The sequence below is a fragment of the Stegostoma tigrinum genome, chromosome 3 (genome assembly GCF_030684315.1).
Source record: "Stegostoma tigrinum isolate sSteTig4 chromosome 3, sSteTig4.hap1, whole genome shotgun sequence".
Taxonomy (NCBI): Eukaryota; Metazoa; Chordata; class Chondrichthyes; order Orectolobiformes; family Stegostomatidae; genus Stegostoma; species Stegostoma tigrinum.
In genome coordinates, this window is record NC_081356.1 from 46,570,598 (window position 1) to 46,583,980 (window position 13,383).

General features: G+C 43.9%; 1 protein-coding gene across 8 annotated transcripts in view; it reads left to right on the forward strand.

Moving 5' to 3' along the window:
- The window catches only part of LOC125451282 (leucine rich adaptor protein 1-like), a 162,002-nt gene that overhangs the window by 25,684 nt on the left and 122,935 nt on the right, over nt 1–13,383 (forward strand). For 6 of the 8 annotated variants that reach the window (XM_059644574.1, XM_059644576.1, XM_059644575.1 and 3 more), the window contains one exon: nt 925–6,735. In XM_059644574.1, the coding sequence (XP_059500557.1) occupies nt 925–1,311 (387 nt within the window). In that variant the 3' untranslated portion in view covers nt 1,312–6,735. Of the gene's footprint in view, nt 1–924; nt 6,736–11,457; nt 11,592–13,383 lie in introns of all 8 variants that reach the window. The other 2 variants (XM_059644570.1, XM_059644571.1) reach the window with 1 other exon arrangement.

The window sequence follows — 13,383 nt, forward strand, 5'->3', positions numbered from 1 at the left end:
AATGCACAGGGTTTTATGGAGAAAGTGGGAAAATTACTTCAGGTGATTTTTATTTCCGACTGTGGACATAATGGACCAAATAGCCTTTTTTTGTGCTGGTAAAATCCTGTGATGCAGTATTATGAATGCAAAAGTTTATACATGTAGGTGCACTAGTGGTACACACTGCAGTCAATTTAATGCAAGAAGCAGCTTTTGAGGTTCTTGTGTGTTGATTATCATTCTAAATGGTCTGGCCAGCTGATTTAAGAAGCATGCTACAGATACAAAGTGGCAGATACCAGGGGAACGATATTGCAATCGCAGTGACAATGTGACATTACTCACACTTTTGAGGGGTGCTGAGATAACAAGATGTAGAGCTGGATGAACACAGCAGGCCAAGCAGCTTCAGAGGAAGGCTGACGTTTCAGGCCTAGACCCTTCTTCAGAAACGTCAGCCTTCCTGCTCCTCTGCTGCTTGGCCTGCTGTGTTCATCCAGCTCGACACCTTGTTATCTCAGATTCTCCAGCATCTGCAGTCCCTACTATCTTTTGAGGGGTGCTATTGCTCTATTTCCAGCAGAAAGGAGCTTGAACACTTAACCCAGAATTTTTTCATTTCACAGATAAACAGGTTCAATAAAATTTGTCCTTCAGGACTCTTCAGTAATTCAGTGGCTGTGGGAATATAAACAGTCACACGAAGAATGGCATATCTTGTATTATTATCTGAAGTTGTCCTACTTCCACAAGACTGTTTTGTAAATGATGCCAAAAATGCTAAAGGAGAAACCAAGATTAAAGTTTAAGCTTTCAAACAAGAAATTGATAATGCAAAACTTCAGCTGTGGCCTCAGAGAAACTTTAGTCCTGTATACTGCCTGTACTCTTAAGAGGAATTAAGTAATGTTATGAACTGATTTGTTTTTCTCACTGTCTCAGGCTCGCCTCAGGGCAATCGATGTTAAATTGATGCATCAGTTATTGTCCATCAACGAAGGTATTGAATCGATTAAGTGGATGATGGAGGAGAAAGGCAATGTGACAAGCAGGGGGAGCAGCTTGACGAGCAGTCTGTATAGCTTGGCGGAAAGCCAGAGCACTTCACTCCAAGGCAGCTGGAATAGCCTGCAAGATGGCAGTGATGGGCTTGATGAAATCTCTGTGGGGAGCTACCTGGACACGCTGGCTGACTTGCCAGGTCACTGCACATCCTCTGACTTAGATCCCTTCTCGGACGAATGTGTAACAGCAGATTCACTTACCGGTGAATCTATCAATAAGGAATCCAGAAATGATTCTGATGATGGATATTATTATTTTGGATAAATTATGTGAAGAAAGATTTTTTTGCATCTACAAACAAATGGATGAAATTATTGTTCACCCTTTCGTTATATATCACCCTCGTTGGGACAATGTTTAATAGCAGTCGAGCTGATATCGATCATTTCGCACTACTACCCAAACTCAAATACGCTGCATAAAGTCCTTGTGACCCTGTTGTCAAGTCCATTTTGAAATTTGTATATTTGTACATTCTTCTTCCCTGTCCCCTCTCTTTGAAAAGAGGGATTATATTTGCTACTTACCAGGTCAATGAATTTTTTCCTGAATCTCTGAAATTTTGGAAAATTAACTCTGAAGTATCTACTACCTCATTAGGCACTTTCTTAAGAACTGAGGATGATGTCTCTCTAGTCAATTTGTACCTCCTTCAGTTCACTCAGTACCCCTTCCCTGGTGATAGTAATTTTACAAAGTTCTTATAGGTTTTCCACCCCTGGTTCAAAGCTCTGCTGGGATTTCTTTTCTTTTTGCAATCTTTACTGTGAGGTCAGAACCGAAACAGTTGCTCATTCTGCCATTTTATTATTAATTAATTTCCCATTCACACTCTCTCGAGGTCCAACAGTGACGTTATCTGCACTCTTCCATTTTAAATTACCTGTGGAACCTCCCTCCTTTATCCATTTTTACATTTTTTAGCTAGTTTCCTTCCATATTCTAACTTCTCCTCCCCCCCCCCCACCCCCCCGATTTAATCCACAAGTCATTATTGGCAGTTATTTTATAATCTGTACAACGATCTCATTGCTCATCATTGTGCAATTATGCACGTTTTTGACAAGTATTATGCTTCCCTTCACTTATTTAGTTAACTACAGATAGTCGATCCTCTGGATTTTTACTTTATAAAAGGAATATACTTACGAGGAGTATTCAAAAATAACCGTTTAATTATGTGCAACTATTTCTCTATTGATCTATCTCCTGACCTAATATGCCTGTTTGCTTCAACTAGCTCAGTTTTCATTTCCAAATAGTTGTCCTTATCTAAATTTAAAGTACTAATCTGAGACCCATTCTTTTCTTATTTTTTAATCTGGGTGTAAAATTCAGTAACATTGTGATTCCAAAGTTTGGTTAAACCGAATTTTGAATAAAGGTTTTGGGCATGTGATGCAGGACGTAACTCGTCAACAGGAGATAAAACTGGAACAGTTTAGCCGATACTCGTGATAATGAGGTGTACAAAATTTAAAGGGGAATACATCAGATGAATGTGTGTAGTCCTTTTCCCAGGGATGGAGAATTGAAAACTAGAAAGCATAGGTTTAAGGTGAGGGGGAAAAATTTAAGAAGGACTTGAACAAGGTCTTCATGCAGAGAGTGGTGCGTATATGGAATGGGCTTCCAGTGACAGTGATTGAGGCAAATACACTAGCAACACTTAAAAAAACACTTGGATAGGTACATGGATGGAAAACATTTAAATGGATATGGACCAAATATGAGCAATTAGAACAGGCTGAGTTGATGGCATGGACCAGTGTGGGCTGAAGGGCCTGTTTCCATGCTGCCTTACTCTATGATTCTATGCCTTTTCCCTGAGATAATTAATCAATCCTGTCACATTATACAATACCAAATCTGTTATAATCTACTGACTGTTCTGGAACTGAACATAATGATCTAAGAACCTCTCAATCATTCTGTGAACATCTCATTCAGCCTACCATTGCCAGTCTGATTTTTCCAGTTCATATGTACATTAAATTCACCAATGATCATTGCTGTAATAAACACATTTTAAGCTCAGTTAATAGAATTGCACTAGCTTGCCACTATTGAATACATCAAGAACTAGTTTTCATTGGTAAGTAAAGAGCAAGAATTACATCTGTTAAACTGTTTTATTGTGCTGGCCCATGGGGGTAGTTTTACGTTTGCAGTTATAGAACATAGAACAATACAGCACAGAACAGGCCCTTCGGCCCTTGATGTTGTGCCAACCTGTGAAGTAAAAAATATTCTCAGAATAAAGGGGTGCAAAAAGAAATCAAGCAAAAAATTTGCATTGCATAATTTCGAATTTTGAGTGCAGTTTGCCATATGTGGCCAGAAGAAGCAACTCTTAAACTATTAATTTAAATTTGCAGTGAAACTTTCCTTTATGTCCGTGCAAGGTAAGCAAAAAAAACTGTGCAATAGCAAATAGGCCCATCCGCTGGTCTTGTTTATTATAAATTTGCAACAACAAAATGGAAGGGTCTTTTATGATGTCTCAATGCACAACTGAATGACAGTGTAGGTCACTTATGAACTCAATTAAATTCAAACTTTATCAACAAAGTAATAAATTACCTGTATTTTCACAAGTGTGACAGGCTTTTTAAATTATACTTGAAACCATTTCAAAGTGTTTCAGTGTTATAGTCATGTGCTAATACTAGAGATATTATCTATCTGTTTGAGTTGAGACAGTCAAGGGCACTCTTTATAAAGGTATAAACCATGCGAGTGTACAAGTCCTGCATTTGTACCCTGAATTAAAAATGCCATAAAAATGAGTCACGTTTAATGTCCAATGACTCTGAGAAATGTGATTTTTGACGGTCTGTCGCCAGATTGTTGGAGATGCAACACAGGAATAGGCTGTTCAGCTCCTCAATCCTGTTTGCCATTGAATTAGATCATGGCTGATCAGTGGACTAATTTCATATGACTGCCTTTAGCCTATATTCCTTAATACCGGTGCTTGACAGTACTTTCTCATAATTTAAATTAACAATTGATGCAGGAAAAACTGCTAATTATAACATTCCTGCTAAAAGGTCTGCCCTAATTTTTAGAGAATGCCCACTACTTCTAGAATTCCCAATAGTTTGAGATAGTTAGAAATAGTTTGAGTATCCACCTTATCGTTTCCTGACACTAATTTGAAGACTTCAGTCAGATTATCCCTAACCTTCTAAGTTCTAGAGAAAACAGGCCTAATTTGTCTAATCTCTTATCGTAACTTAGCCCTTGAAGACCAGATATCATTCTTGTAAACCTGCATTATCCTTCCTTCAAGGCCAATATGTCCTTCCTAAGATATGGTATCGAGATCCAAGTGACTTGCTCACAGTACACCAAGGGGGGGTCCAAACAGGATTTTGTATAGTTTCAGCATAACTAATGCATCCTTGTACACCAGACTTCTAAATGTAAAGACCAGCATTCCATTAGTTTTCTTGATTATTTTGTACACCTGTTTGTGGCATTTTAACAATCTATGCACCTGAATCCTAAGATTTGTTTGGACACCCTGTGTATTTAACATCATACCATCTAGAAAGTACCCTAATGAATCCTTCTTAAGTCCAAAAATGGATAACCTCACGCTTGCGTAGAAATCCATCTGCTACAGTGTTGCCCACTCCCTTAATTTATCAATTTTCCAATTTTATGCTGCCATCTACACTGTCTGCAATGCCCACTAGAATTTGGAACTATGAACATGGAACATAGAACATAGAACAGTACAGCACAGAACAGGCCCTTCAGCCCACAATGTTGTGCTGACCATTGGTCCGCATGTATGCACCCTCAAATTTCTGTGACCATATACATGTCCAGCAGTCTCTTAAATGACCCCAATGACCTTGCTTCCACAACTGCTGCTGGCAACGCATTCCATGCTCTCTCAACTCTCTGTGTAAAGAACCCGCCTCTGACATCCCCTCTATACTTTCCTCCAACCAGCTTAAAACTATGACCCCTCGTGCTAGCCATTTCTGCCCTGGGAAATAGTCTCTGGCTATCAACTCTATCTATGCCTCTCATTATCTTGTATACCTCAATTAGGTCCCCTCTCCTCCTCCTTTTCTCCAATGAAAAGAGACCGAGCTCAGGCAACCTCTCTTCATAAGATAAGCCCTCCAGCCCAGGCAGCATCCTGGTAAACCTCCTCTGAACCCTCTCCAAAGCATCCACATCTTTCCTATAATAGGAATATTTCCTATGTATTAAAGTTTACAGCCAATCTGCAAATTACATCATTTAATTAAAAACTACATGGTTGCATTGGCATCAGGAAGGTAAACATATTTATTATGTGTTAAATTACTCTAAAAATGTAGTATAGTCGGCTCTGCTATAATGCATATTCCAGCAACGTGAATTGGCTATAACACAACTGATGAATAGGAGAATGCTGTTTCTAAAAAGTGAATTTGTATTGGAAGTAACGCAATCCTACCACTGCGCGGAGGAGTATGCGTTGACATCACGATTGTTTGCAGGCTTTGTAATGTTAGAAAGGCAAAGGAATCTCCATGCTGGCTTAAGCCTATAGTAGTGTATAAGTCTACGAACCCGCGAGCCTTGAAAGACTACCTTAAATCTCCTCTAGGTGTCTATTTTAGGACATGCAAAAGAGGTTCGATAACAGGACAATTTTTTTCTGACCTTATTGATGTTTTGGAAGATACTTTTAGGAAGTATTACTGGACGAAAAATCGGATTTCAAGATTCTCCTCATCTTGGAATAATAATGCCAAGCCATCCTCCCACCATTGATGAGCTTTCTGAAAACAGAGTGGTATTTCCATCCCTTAACACAATCTCTCTCCTTTAACCCATTCACCAAAGTGCAATAGCAGCTTTTAAAGCTTATTATTTAAGGCACACTTTTTTAAGAGTCTGATTGCATCCACTGAGGAGGATAAGAACTTTTTTTTTCAGTTTTTTGTAAGAGCTTTAACATCAAGAATGCAATTGATGTTATCGTGGAGGCCTGGGGTGATGTCAGTAAGGACTGTTTGCCTGCAGTTTGGCAGAAGCTTCCTCCAGATTTTTTTTTCAAGATTTTAAAGGCTTTAACCTGTCAGAGGAGCTCCCAAGAATCAAAGAACATTGTGTTGATCTTGCAAAGTGAGTTAGATTTGAAGAAGTGGAGAGTGAGGATGTTGAAAAATTGCTTGAATCCCACTGAGATGGCCTCTCTACAGCTTATCTACAACAACTTTGTCACTGAGCGGTAAGTGGAAGCTGGAGATGAAGAAGTTGTAGTCCAGGATGCAGCATCCCAAAAGCTTTCCACTTCTATTTCATCTTCTGTCTTGAGGGAAATTGAGAAGTTGCAGCTCTTAGAGGACAATGACTGCAATGCCGAAAGCAGCAGGGTAGCAGTTCATGGAATAAGATCTTATTTGGCATCCCATGAACAGCTTCTTTATGAAAGAAGAGAAAGAGCAAAGCAGCAAAAACTGGATTTTTTTTTTAAGGCAACCCCCAAGAAACAGTCAGAAGACATTGAACCGTGCCTGCCCACTTCTGGATTAACAATTTTTCACTGTGACCCTGCAAGCACAACTGTACCTGAAGGTGACGATAATGATAACCGTGACCCTCAACCCCTGCATTAACAACACAGCAACCTCAAAATCTCCTCTCCCATCAAGTCATCTTTACATTTTTTTAAAGGTAAGGTGTCAAATTTACTTTCATTTCGTTATTAGATATGAATTAAACATTTATTCAAACTGCTTTCCTTCGTGTCAGGCTTTGGAGTGATTTTGAGTGATTTTTTTTGGTGGTCTGCCCCAACTCTGTTTTTCCCATAGGCCCCATTATTTCCATAATGCAATTTTCTCTAACAAGGTGTTGCACAGTACTAGTTAAATAGCTGATCATTGAAAACCCAGGGACAAGGAAATTAAGAAACTAAAAGACACATTTCATGCTTATCCTCTTTTCCATAAAGGACTTGATGCAGCAGGTAAAGTGATAGGAAGTAGGAAAATCCAGCTGTTCATAATAATACTAGTCACAGCTGATTAAAGTGTCATTTCTCAATACTGTACAGTCCAGTAAGGATTACCGGATTTCTAATTTTCTGCCAGTAAATCCAAACAAATATTCAGTAAATATCCAAGAACTCATTTGTAAGAAAATTGATTCTCATATCAGCTGGAACAAAACACAAACACACACAGCTACCAATTCAGGTCCAATGACCCTTTTCCAGAACTGAAGTGGTTGTAGGTTTAGAAGGCGCTGTCTAAAGGATCTTTGGTGAATTTCTGCAGTGCATCTTGTAGGTAGGACAACCTGCTGCTAGTGAGCATTGGTGGTGGAGGGTGTGAATGTGGTAACAGTGAAGTGGACTGTCCTTTCCTGGATTGTTTCAGGCTTCATCAGTATTGTTGGAGCTGCGCTCATCCAGACAAGTGGGAAGTATTCCATCAGATAGTGAGTTACTCATCAGTGTATTCCTGGACTCAGATGTACTCTTGTAGCCACTGTTTATGTGGTGAGTCCAGTTTAGTATAGCTGATCATAGCTCCTATGTTCACATCTAGGTTGTTAAAATATAATACAATTAGTAAGGGACCTATCACTGAACCCTGTGGTATGCTACTGGACTCAGATTTCCAGTCACTGCTCAACCAGCAGCCTCTGTTTCCTGTCACTATGCCAATTTTGGATCCAATTTACCAAATTGTCCTGGTTACCTTGGGCTGCTAGCTTCTTAACCAATCTGTCATGTGATATGCATGCTTTAGTTTAAGTAGACCAAATCATGCATGTTCACATTAACAGAATCATTAACTACTTCCATGTTTTAAAAAAAAAATCAGCCTGCAAGAGGTGGATACCTCTCTCACACCATCAGTGGAATGAAGTAAGTTGTCTATCGTTGGAGGCTTCTTACAGATGAGAGTAAACCAATTCTTTGACATTATCAGTATTAGTGATTATAGTATCACAATTTGAGGAAGAGCAGAGGAATTCTATTTGACTTTTGGCTAATCTTTATCCCTCTACCAACACTGATTAAACACCGAGATAATAAAGTGTGAAGCTGGGTGACCACAGCAGGCCAAGCAGCATCTCAGGAGCACAAAAGCTGATGCTTCGGGCCTAGACCCTTCATCAGACAGGGGTATGGGGTGAGGGTTCTGGAATAAATAGGGAGAGAGAGGGAGAGGCAGACCGAACACAGAGAGAAAAGAAGATAGGTGGAGAGGAGAGTACAGGTGGGGAGGTAGGGAGGGGATTGGTCAGTCCAGGGAAGACGGACAGGTCAAGGAGGTGGGAGGAGGTTAATAGATAGGAAATGGAGGTGCGGCTTGAGGTGGGAGGAAGGGAAGGGTGAGAGGAAGAACAGGTTAGGGAGGCAGAGACAGGCTGGGCTGGTTTTGGAATGCAGTGGGGGGAGGGGATGAGCTGGGCTGGTTGTGTGATGCAGTGGGGGGAGGGGACGAACTGGGCTGGTTTTGGGATGCAGTGGGGGAAGGGGAGATTTTTGAAGCTGGTGAAGTCCACATTGATACCATTGGGCTGCAGGGTTCCCAAACGGAATATGAGTTGCTGTTCCTGCAACCTTCGGGTGGCATCATTGTGGCACTGCAGGAGGCCCATGATGGACATGTCATCTAAAGAATGGGAGGGGGAGTTGAAATGGTTCGCGACTGGGAGGTGCAGTTGTTTATTGCGAACCGAGCAGAGGTGTTCTGCAAAGCGGTCCCCAAGCCTCCGCTTGGTTTCCCCAATGTAGAGGAAGCCACACCGGGTACAATGGATACAGTATACCACATTAGCAGCTGTGCAGGTGAACCTCTATCAAGAGGTGGCGCCGATACAGTCATCAATGTAACGGAGGAAGAGGTGGGGTTTGGGGCCTGTGTAGGTGCGGAAATGGGACTGTTCCACGTAACCTACAAAGAGGCAGGCATAGCTGGGGCCCACGCAGGTGCCCATGGCCACGCCCTTTGTCTGTAGGAAGTGGGAGGAATCGAAAGAGAAGTTGTTGAGGGTGAGGACGAGTTCGGCTAGGCGGATGAGGGTGCCGGTGGAGGGGGACTGGTCGAGGCTGCGGGACAGGTAGAAGCGGAGGGCCTTGAGGCCATCTGCATGCGGCATACAGGTGTATAGGGACTGGACGTCCATGGTGAAAATGAGGTGTTGGGGGCCAGGGAATTGGAAGTTCTGGAGGAGGTGGAGGGTGTGGGTGGTGTCACGGACGTAGGTAGGGAGTTCCTGAACCAAAGGGGAGAAAATAGAGTCCAGATAGGTGGAGATGAGTTTGGGGCAGGAACAGGCTGAGACAATGGGTCGACTCTCTTGCTCCCCAGAGGAGCTCGAACAGTTCATCCACTTCACCAACACCTTCCACCCCAGCCTCACGTTCACCTTGGCCATTTCCAACACATCCCTCACCTTCCTGGACACCTCAGTCTCCATCTCAGGCAACTAGCTTGTAACTGATGTCCATTTCAAGCCCACCGACTCCCACAGCTACCTAGAATACACCTCCTCCCACCCACCCTCCTGCAAAAATTCCATCCCCTATTCCCAATTCCTCCGCCTCCGCCGCATCTGCTCCCAGGATGAGGCATTCCACTCCCTCACTTCCCAGATGTCCAAGTTCTTCAAGGACTGCAACTTCCCCCAACAGTGGTCAAGAACGCCCTTGACCGCGTCTCCCACGTTTCCCGCAACACATCCCTCACAGCCCGCCCCCGCCACAACCGCCCCAAGAGGATCCCCCTCGTTCTCACACACCACCCCACCAACCTCCAGATACAACGCATCATCCTCCGACACTTCCGCCATCTACAATCCGACCCCATCACCCAAGACATTTTTCCATCCCCACCGTTGTCTGCTTTCCAGAGAGACCACTCTCTCCGTGACTCCCTTGTTCGCTCCATACTGCCCTCCAACCCCACCACACCCGGCACCTTCCCCTGCAACGGCAGGAAGTGTTACACTTGCCCCCACACCACCTCCCTCACCCCCATACCAGGCCCCAAGATGACTTTCCATATTAAGCAGAGGTTCACCTGCACATCTGCCAATGTGGTATACTGTATCCATTGTACCCGGTGTGGCTTCCTCTACATCGGGGAAACCAAGCGGAGGCTTGGGGACCGCTTTGCAGAACACCTCCACTCGGTTCGCAATGAACAATTGCACCTCCCAGTCGTGAACCATTTCAATTCCCCCTCCCATTCTTTAGATGACATGTCCATCATGGGCCTCCTGCAGTGCCACAATGATGCCACCTGAAAGTTGCATGAACAGCAACTCCTATTCCGCTTGGGAACCCTGCAGCCCAATGGTATCAATGTGGACTTCACCAGCTTCAAAAATCTCCCCTTCCCCCACCGCATCCCAAAACTAGCCCAGTTCGTCTCCCCCCACTGCATCCCACAACCAGCCCAGCTCATCCCCTCCCCCCACTGCATCCCAAAACCAGCCCAGCCTGTCTCTGCCTCCCTAACCTGTTCTTCCTCTCACCCATCCCTTCCTCTCACCTCAAGCCGCACCTCCATTTCCTATCTATTAACCTCATCCCACCTCCTTGACCTGTCTGTCTTCCCTGGACTGACCAATCCCCTCCCTACCTCCCCACCTGTACTGTCCTCTCCACCTATCTTCTCCCTATCTTCGGTCTGCCTCCCCCTCTCTCCCTATTTATTCCAGAACCCTCACCCCATCCCCCTGTCTGATGAAGGGTCTAGGCCCGAAGCATCAGCCTGAGATGCTGCTTGGCCTGCTGTGTTCACCCAGCTTCACACTTTATTATCTCGGATTCTCCAGCATCTGCAGTTCCCATTATCACTGATTAAGCACCATTTATTTGCTATGTGTGAGAGTTTGTTTACAACTTTCCCGTTATATTTCCCCATAATATTGACTACATTATGAACGTTGTTCCTTGACTGCTGATGTAAAGATACAGTATAAATATTAATGCCATTCTCACCTGCAATCAACAGCAAATCAAATTAATTTTCTGGACACCAGAAAGGGCTGGCAGAAAAAAACTACAGTCAGTGTAATTTCAGCCATTGTGAGAAACAGATGGTAACTGACACTCATAAAACATAAGCCTATAACACTGCACTGCTTGGTGTTAGGCTTGGAAGACTATAAGCTTTAGGGCATGCCTTTTATACAACTGAAAAGCTTTACTGAAAATAAAGTTGGAAACATTTCCTGCCTACAGTAGAGTATTTCCCAAAGATGCAGACTAACCAATGATTTATATTTGAGTCCAATGGACAGTTGTGTAAAGGAAACAGAGGAACTAAACAATAACAATTGTCAGACTATATTCAAGATATTATGAGCACGGTTCTGCCTAGTGACTCAAGGCATGATTTGTATTGAAGTCATTTTCTGATCATTTAACAGCTGAAAACTGTTGTTTGCCACTGGTGGCTGTGGGAATTCAGCTTGACTGAGAATTAAGAAAGGTCAGGCAAAGGAGGAAAAAGATCTGGAGGAAGGAACAGAGGCCATTGTTACTAAGTTTGCACATGACACAGGTGAGTGGACGGACAGATGGTGTTGAGGATGTGGGAAGGCTGCAAAACTTTGAACAGGGTAGGAGAATGGGAAAAGAAGTGGCAGGTGAAATATAATGTGGGTGAGTGAGAGGTTTTGCAATTTGATAGGAAGAAAAGAGGCACAAGACTATTTTCTAAATGGGGAACCGCTTTGTAAATCTGAAGCACAAAGGGACTTCGGAGTCTTAGTTCATGATTCTCTTCAGTTTAACATGCAGGCTCAGTTGGAAGTTTGGAAGGCAAATGCAATGTTAGTATTTATTTCAAGAGGACTAGAATACAAGGGCAGGGATGTATTGCTGAAGATGTATAAGGTTCTGGTCAGAGATAGTAGGAACTGCCGATGCTGCAGAATCTTATAACAAGGTGTAGAGCTAGATGAACACAGCAGGCCAGGCAGCATCAGAGGAGCAGGAAAGCTGATGTTTTGGGTCAGGTCAAGGAGGCGGGGATGGAGGCAGTAAAGGTGAGTGTCGGTGGGGAGTTCGGATGGTGGTTGGTCATTCAAGGGAAGATGGACAGGTCAAGGAGGCAGGGATGATGCTGGTAAGTAGGAAGTGGGGTTGGGGGTTGGCCAGTGAGGTGGGAGAAGTGGATAGGTGGGAGAAAAGATAGACCGTTCAAGGAGGCAGGGACGAGCTAGTTTTGGGATGAGATCGGGGGTGGGGAGATCTTGAAGATTGTGAAGTCCACATTGAGACCATTGGGCTGCAGGGTTCCCAAGCAAAATATGAGGTGCTGTTCCTGCAGCCTTTGGGTGGCATTGTTGTGGCACTGGAGGAGACCCAGGATGGACATGTCGTCCAAGGAGTGGGAGGGGGAGTCGAAGTGATTTGCAGCTGGGAGGTGCAGTCGTTTGTCACGAGTCGAGTGTAGGTGTTCCACAAAGCTGTCTCCAAGCCTCTGCTTGGCTTCCCTGATGTAGAGGGGGCCACATCGGGAACAGCGGATACAATATGCCACATTAGCAGATGTGCAAGTGAACATCTGTTTAATGTGGAAGGTTTTCTTGGAGCCTGGGATGAGGGTTGGGGGCAGGTGTAGCACTTCCTGTGGTTGCAGGGAAGAGTGCTGGGGTGGTGGGGCTGCTGGGTATAATGGAGCAGGTGAGAGAATCATGGAGAGAATGGTTCCTCTGGAAGGCAGATAAAGGTGGGGAAGGAAAAATGTCCTTGGTAGTGGGGTCAGATTGCAGGTGGCGGAAGTTGCAAAGGATGATGCGTTCAATCTGGAGGTTGGTTGGTTGGGTGGGTGGTATGTGAAGATGAGGGAAATTCTGTCTGCGTTGTTATTGCAGGGAGAGGTGTGAGCGATGGGTTTCAGGAAACACGAGAGATGCAGTTGGGAATGTTTTCAACCATTGTGGAGGGGAAATTGCAGTCCTTGAAAAATGAGGACAGTGGAATGCTTCATCTTGGGAGCAGATGCAGTGGAGGCGAAGGAATTGGAAATAGGGGATGGCATTCTTGCAGGAAGGTGGATGAGAGGAGGTGTATTCTAGGTACATTTGGGAGTTGGTACACTTGAAATAGATATTGGTTTCCCAGTGGTTGCTAGAGGTGGAAACAGATAGGTCCAGAAGGGAGAGGGAGGTATTGGAGATGGTCTGGGTGGAAGATTTAGTAAAGCGGCTGAACTGTTTGAGCTCCATGTGGGAGCACGAGGCAGCGCTGATACTGTCAGCAATATAACAGAGGAAGAGGTGGGGAATGGGGCCAGTGTAGATGTGGAAGACGGACTGTTCCATGTAATCCTACAAAGAGGCAGGCGT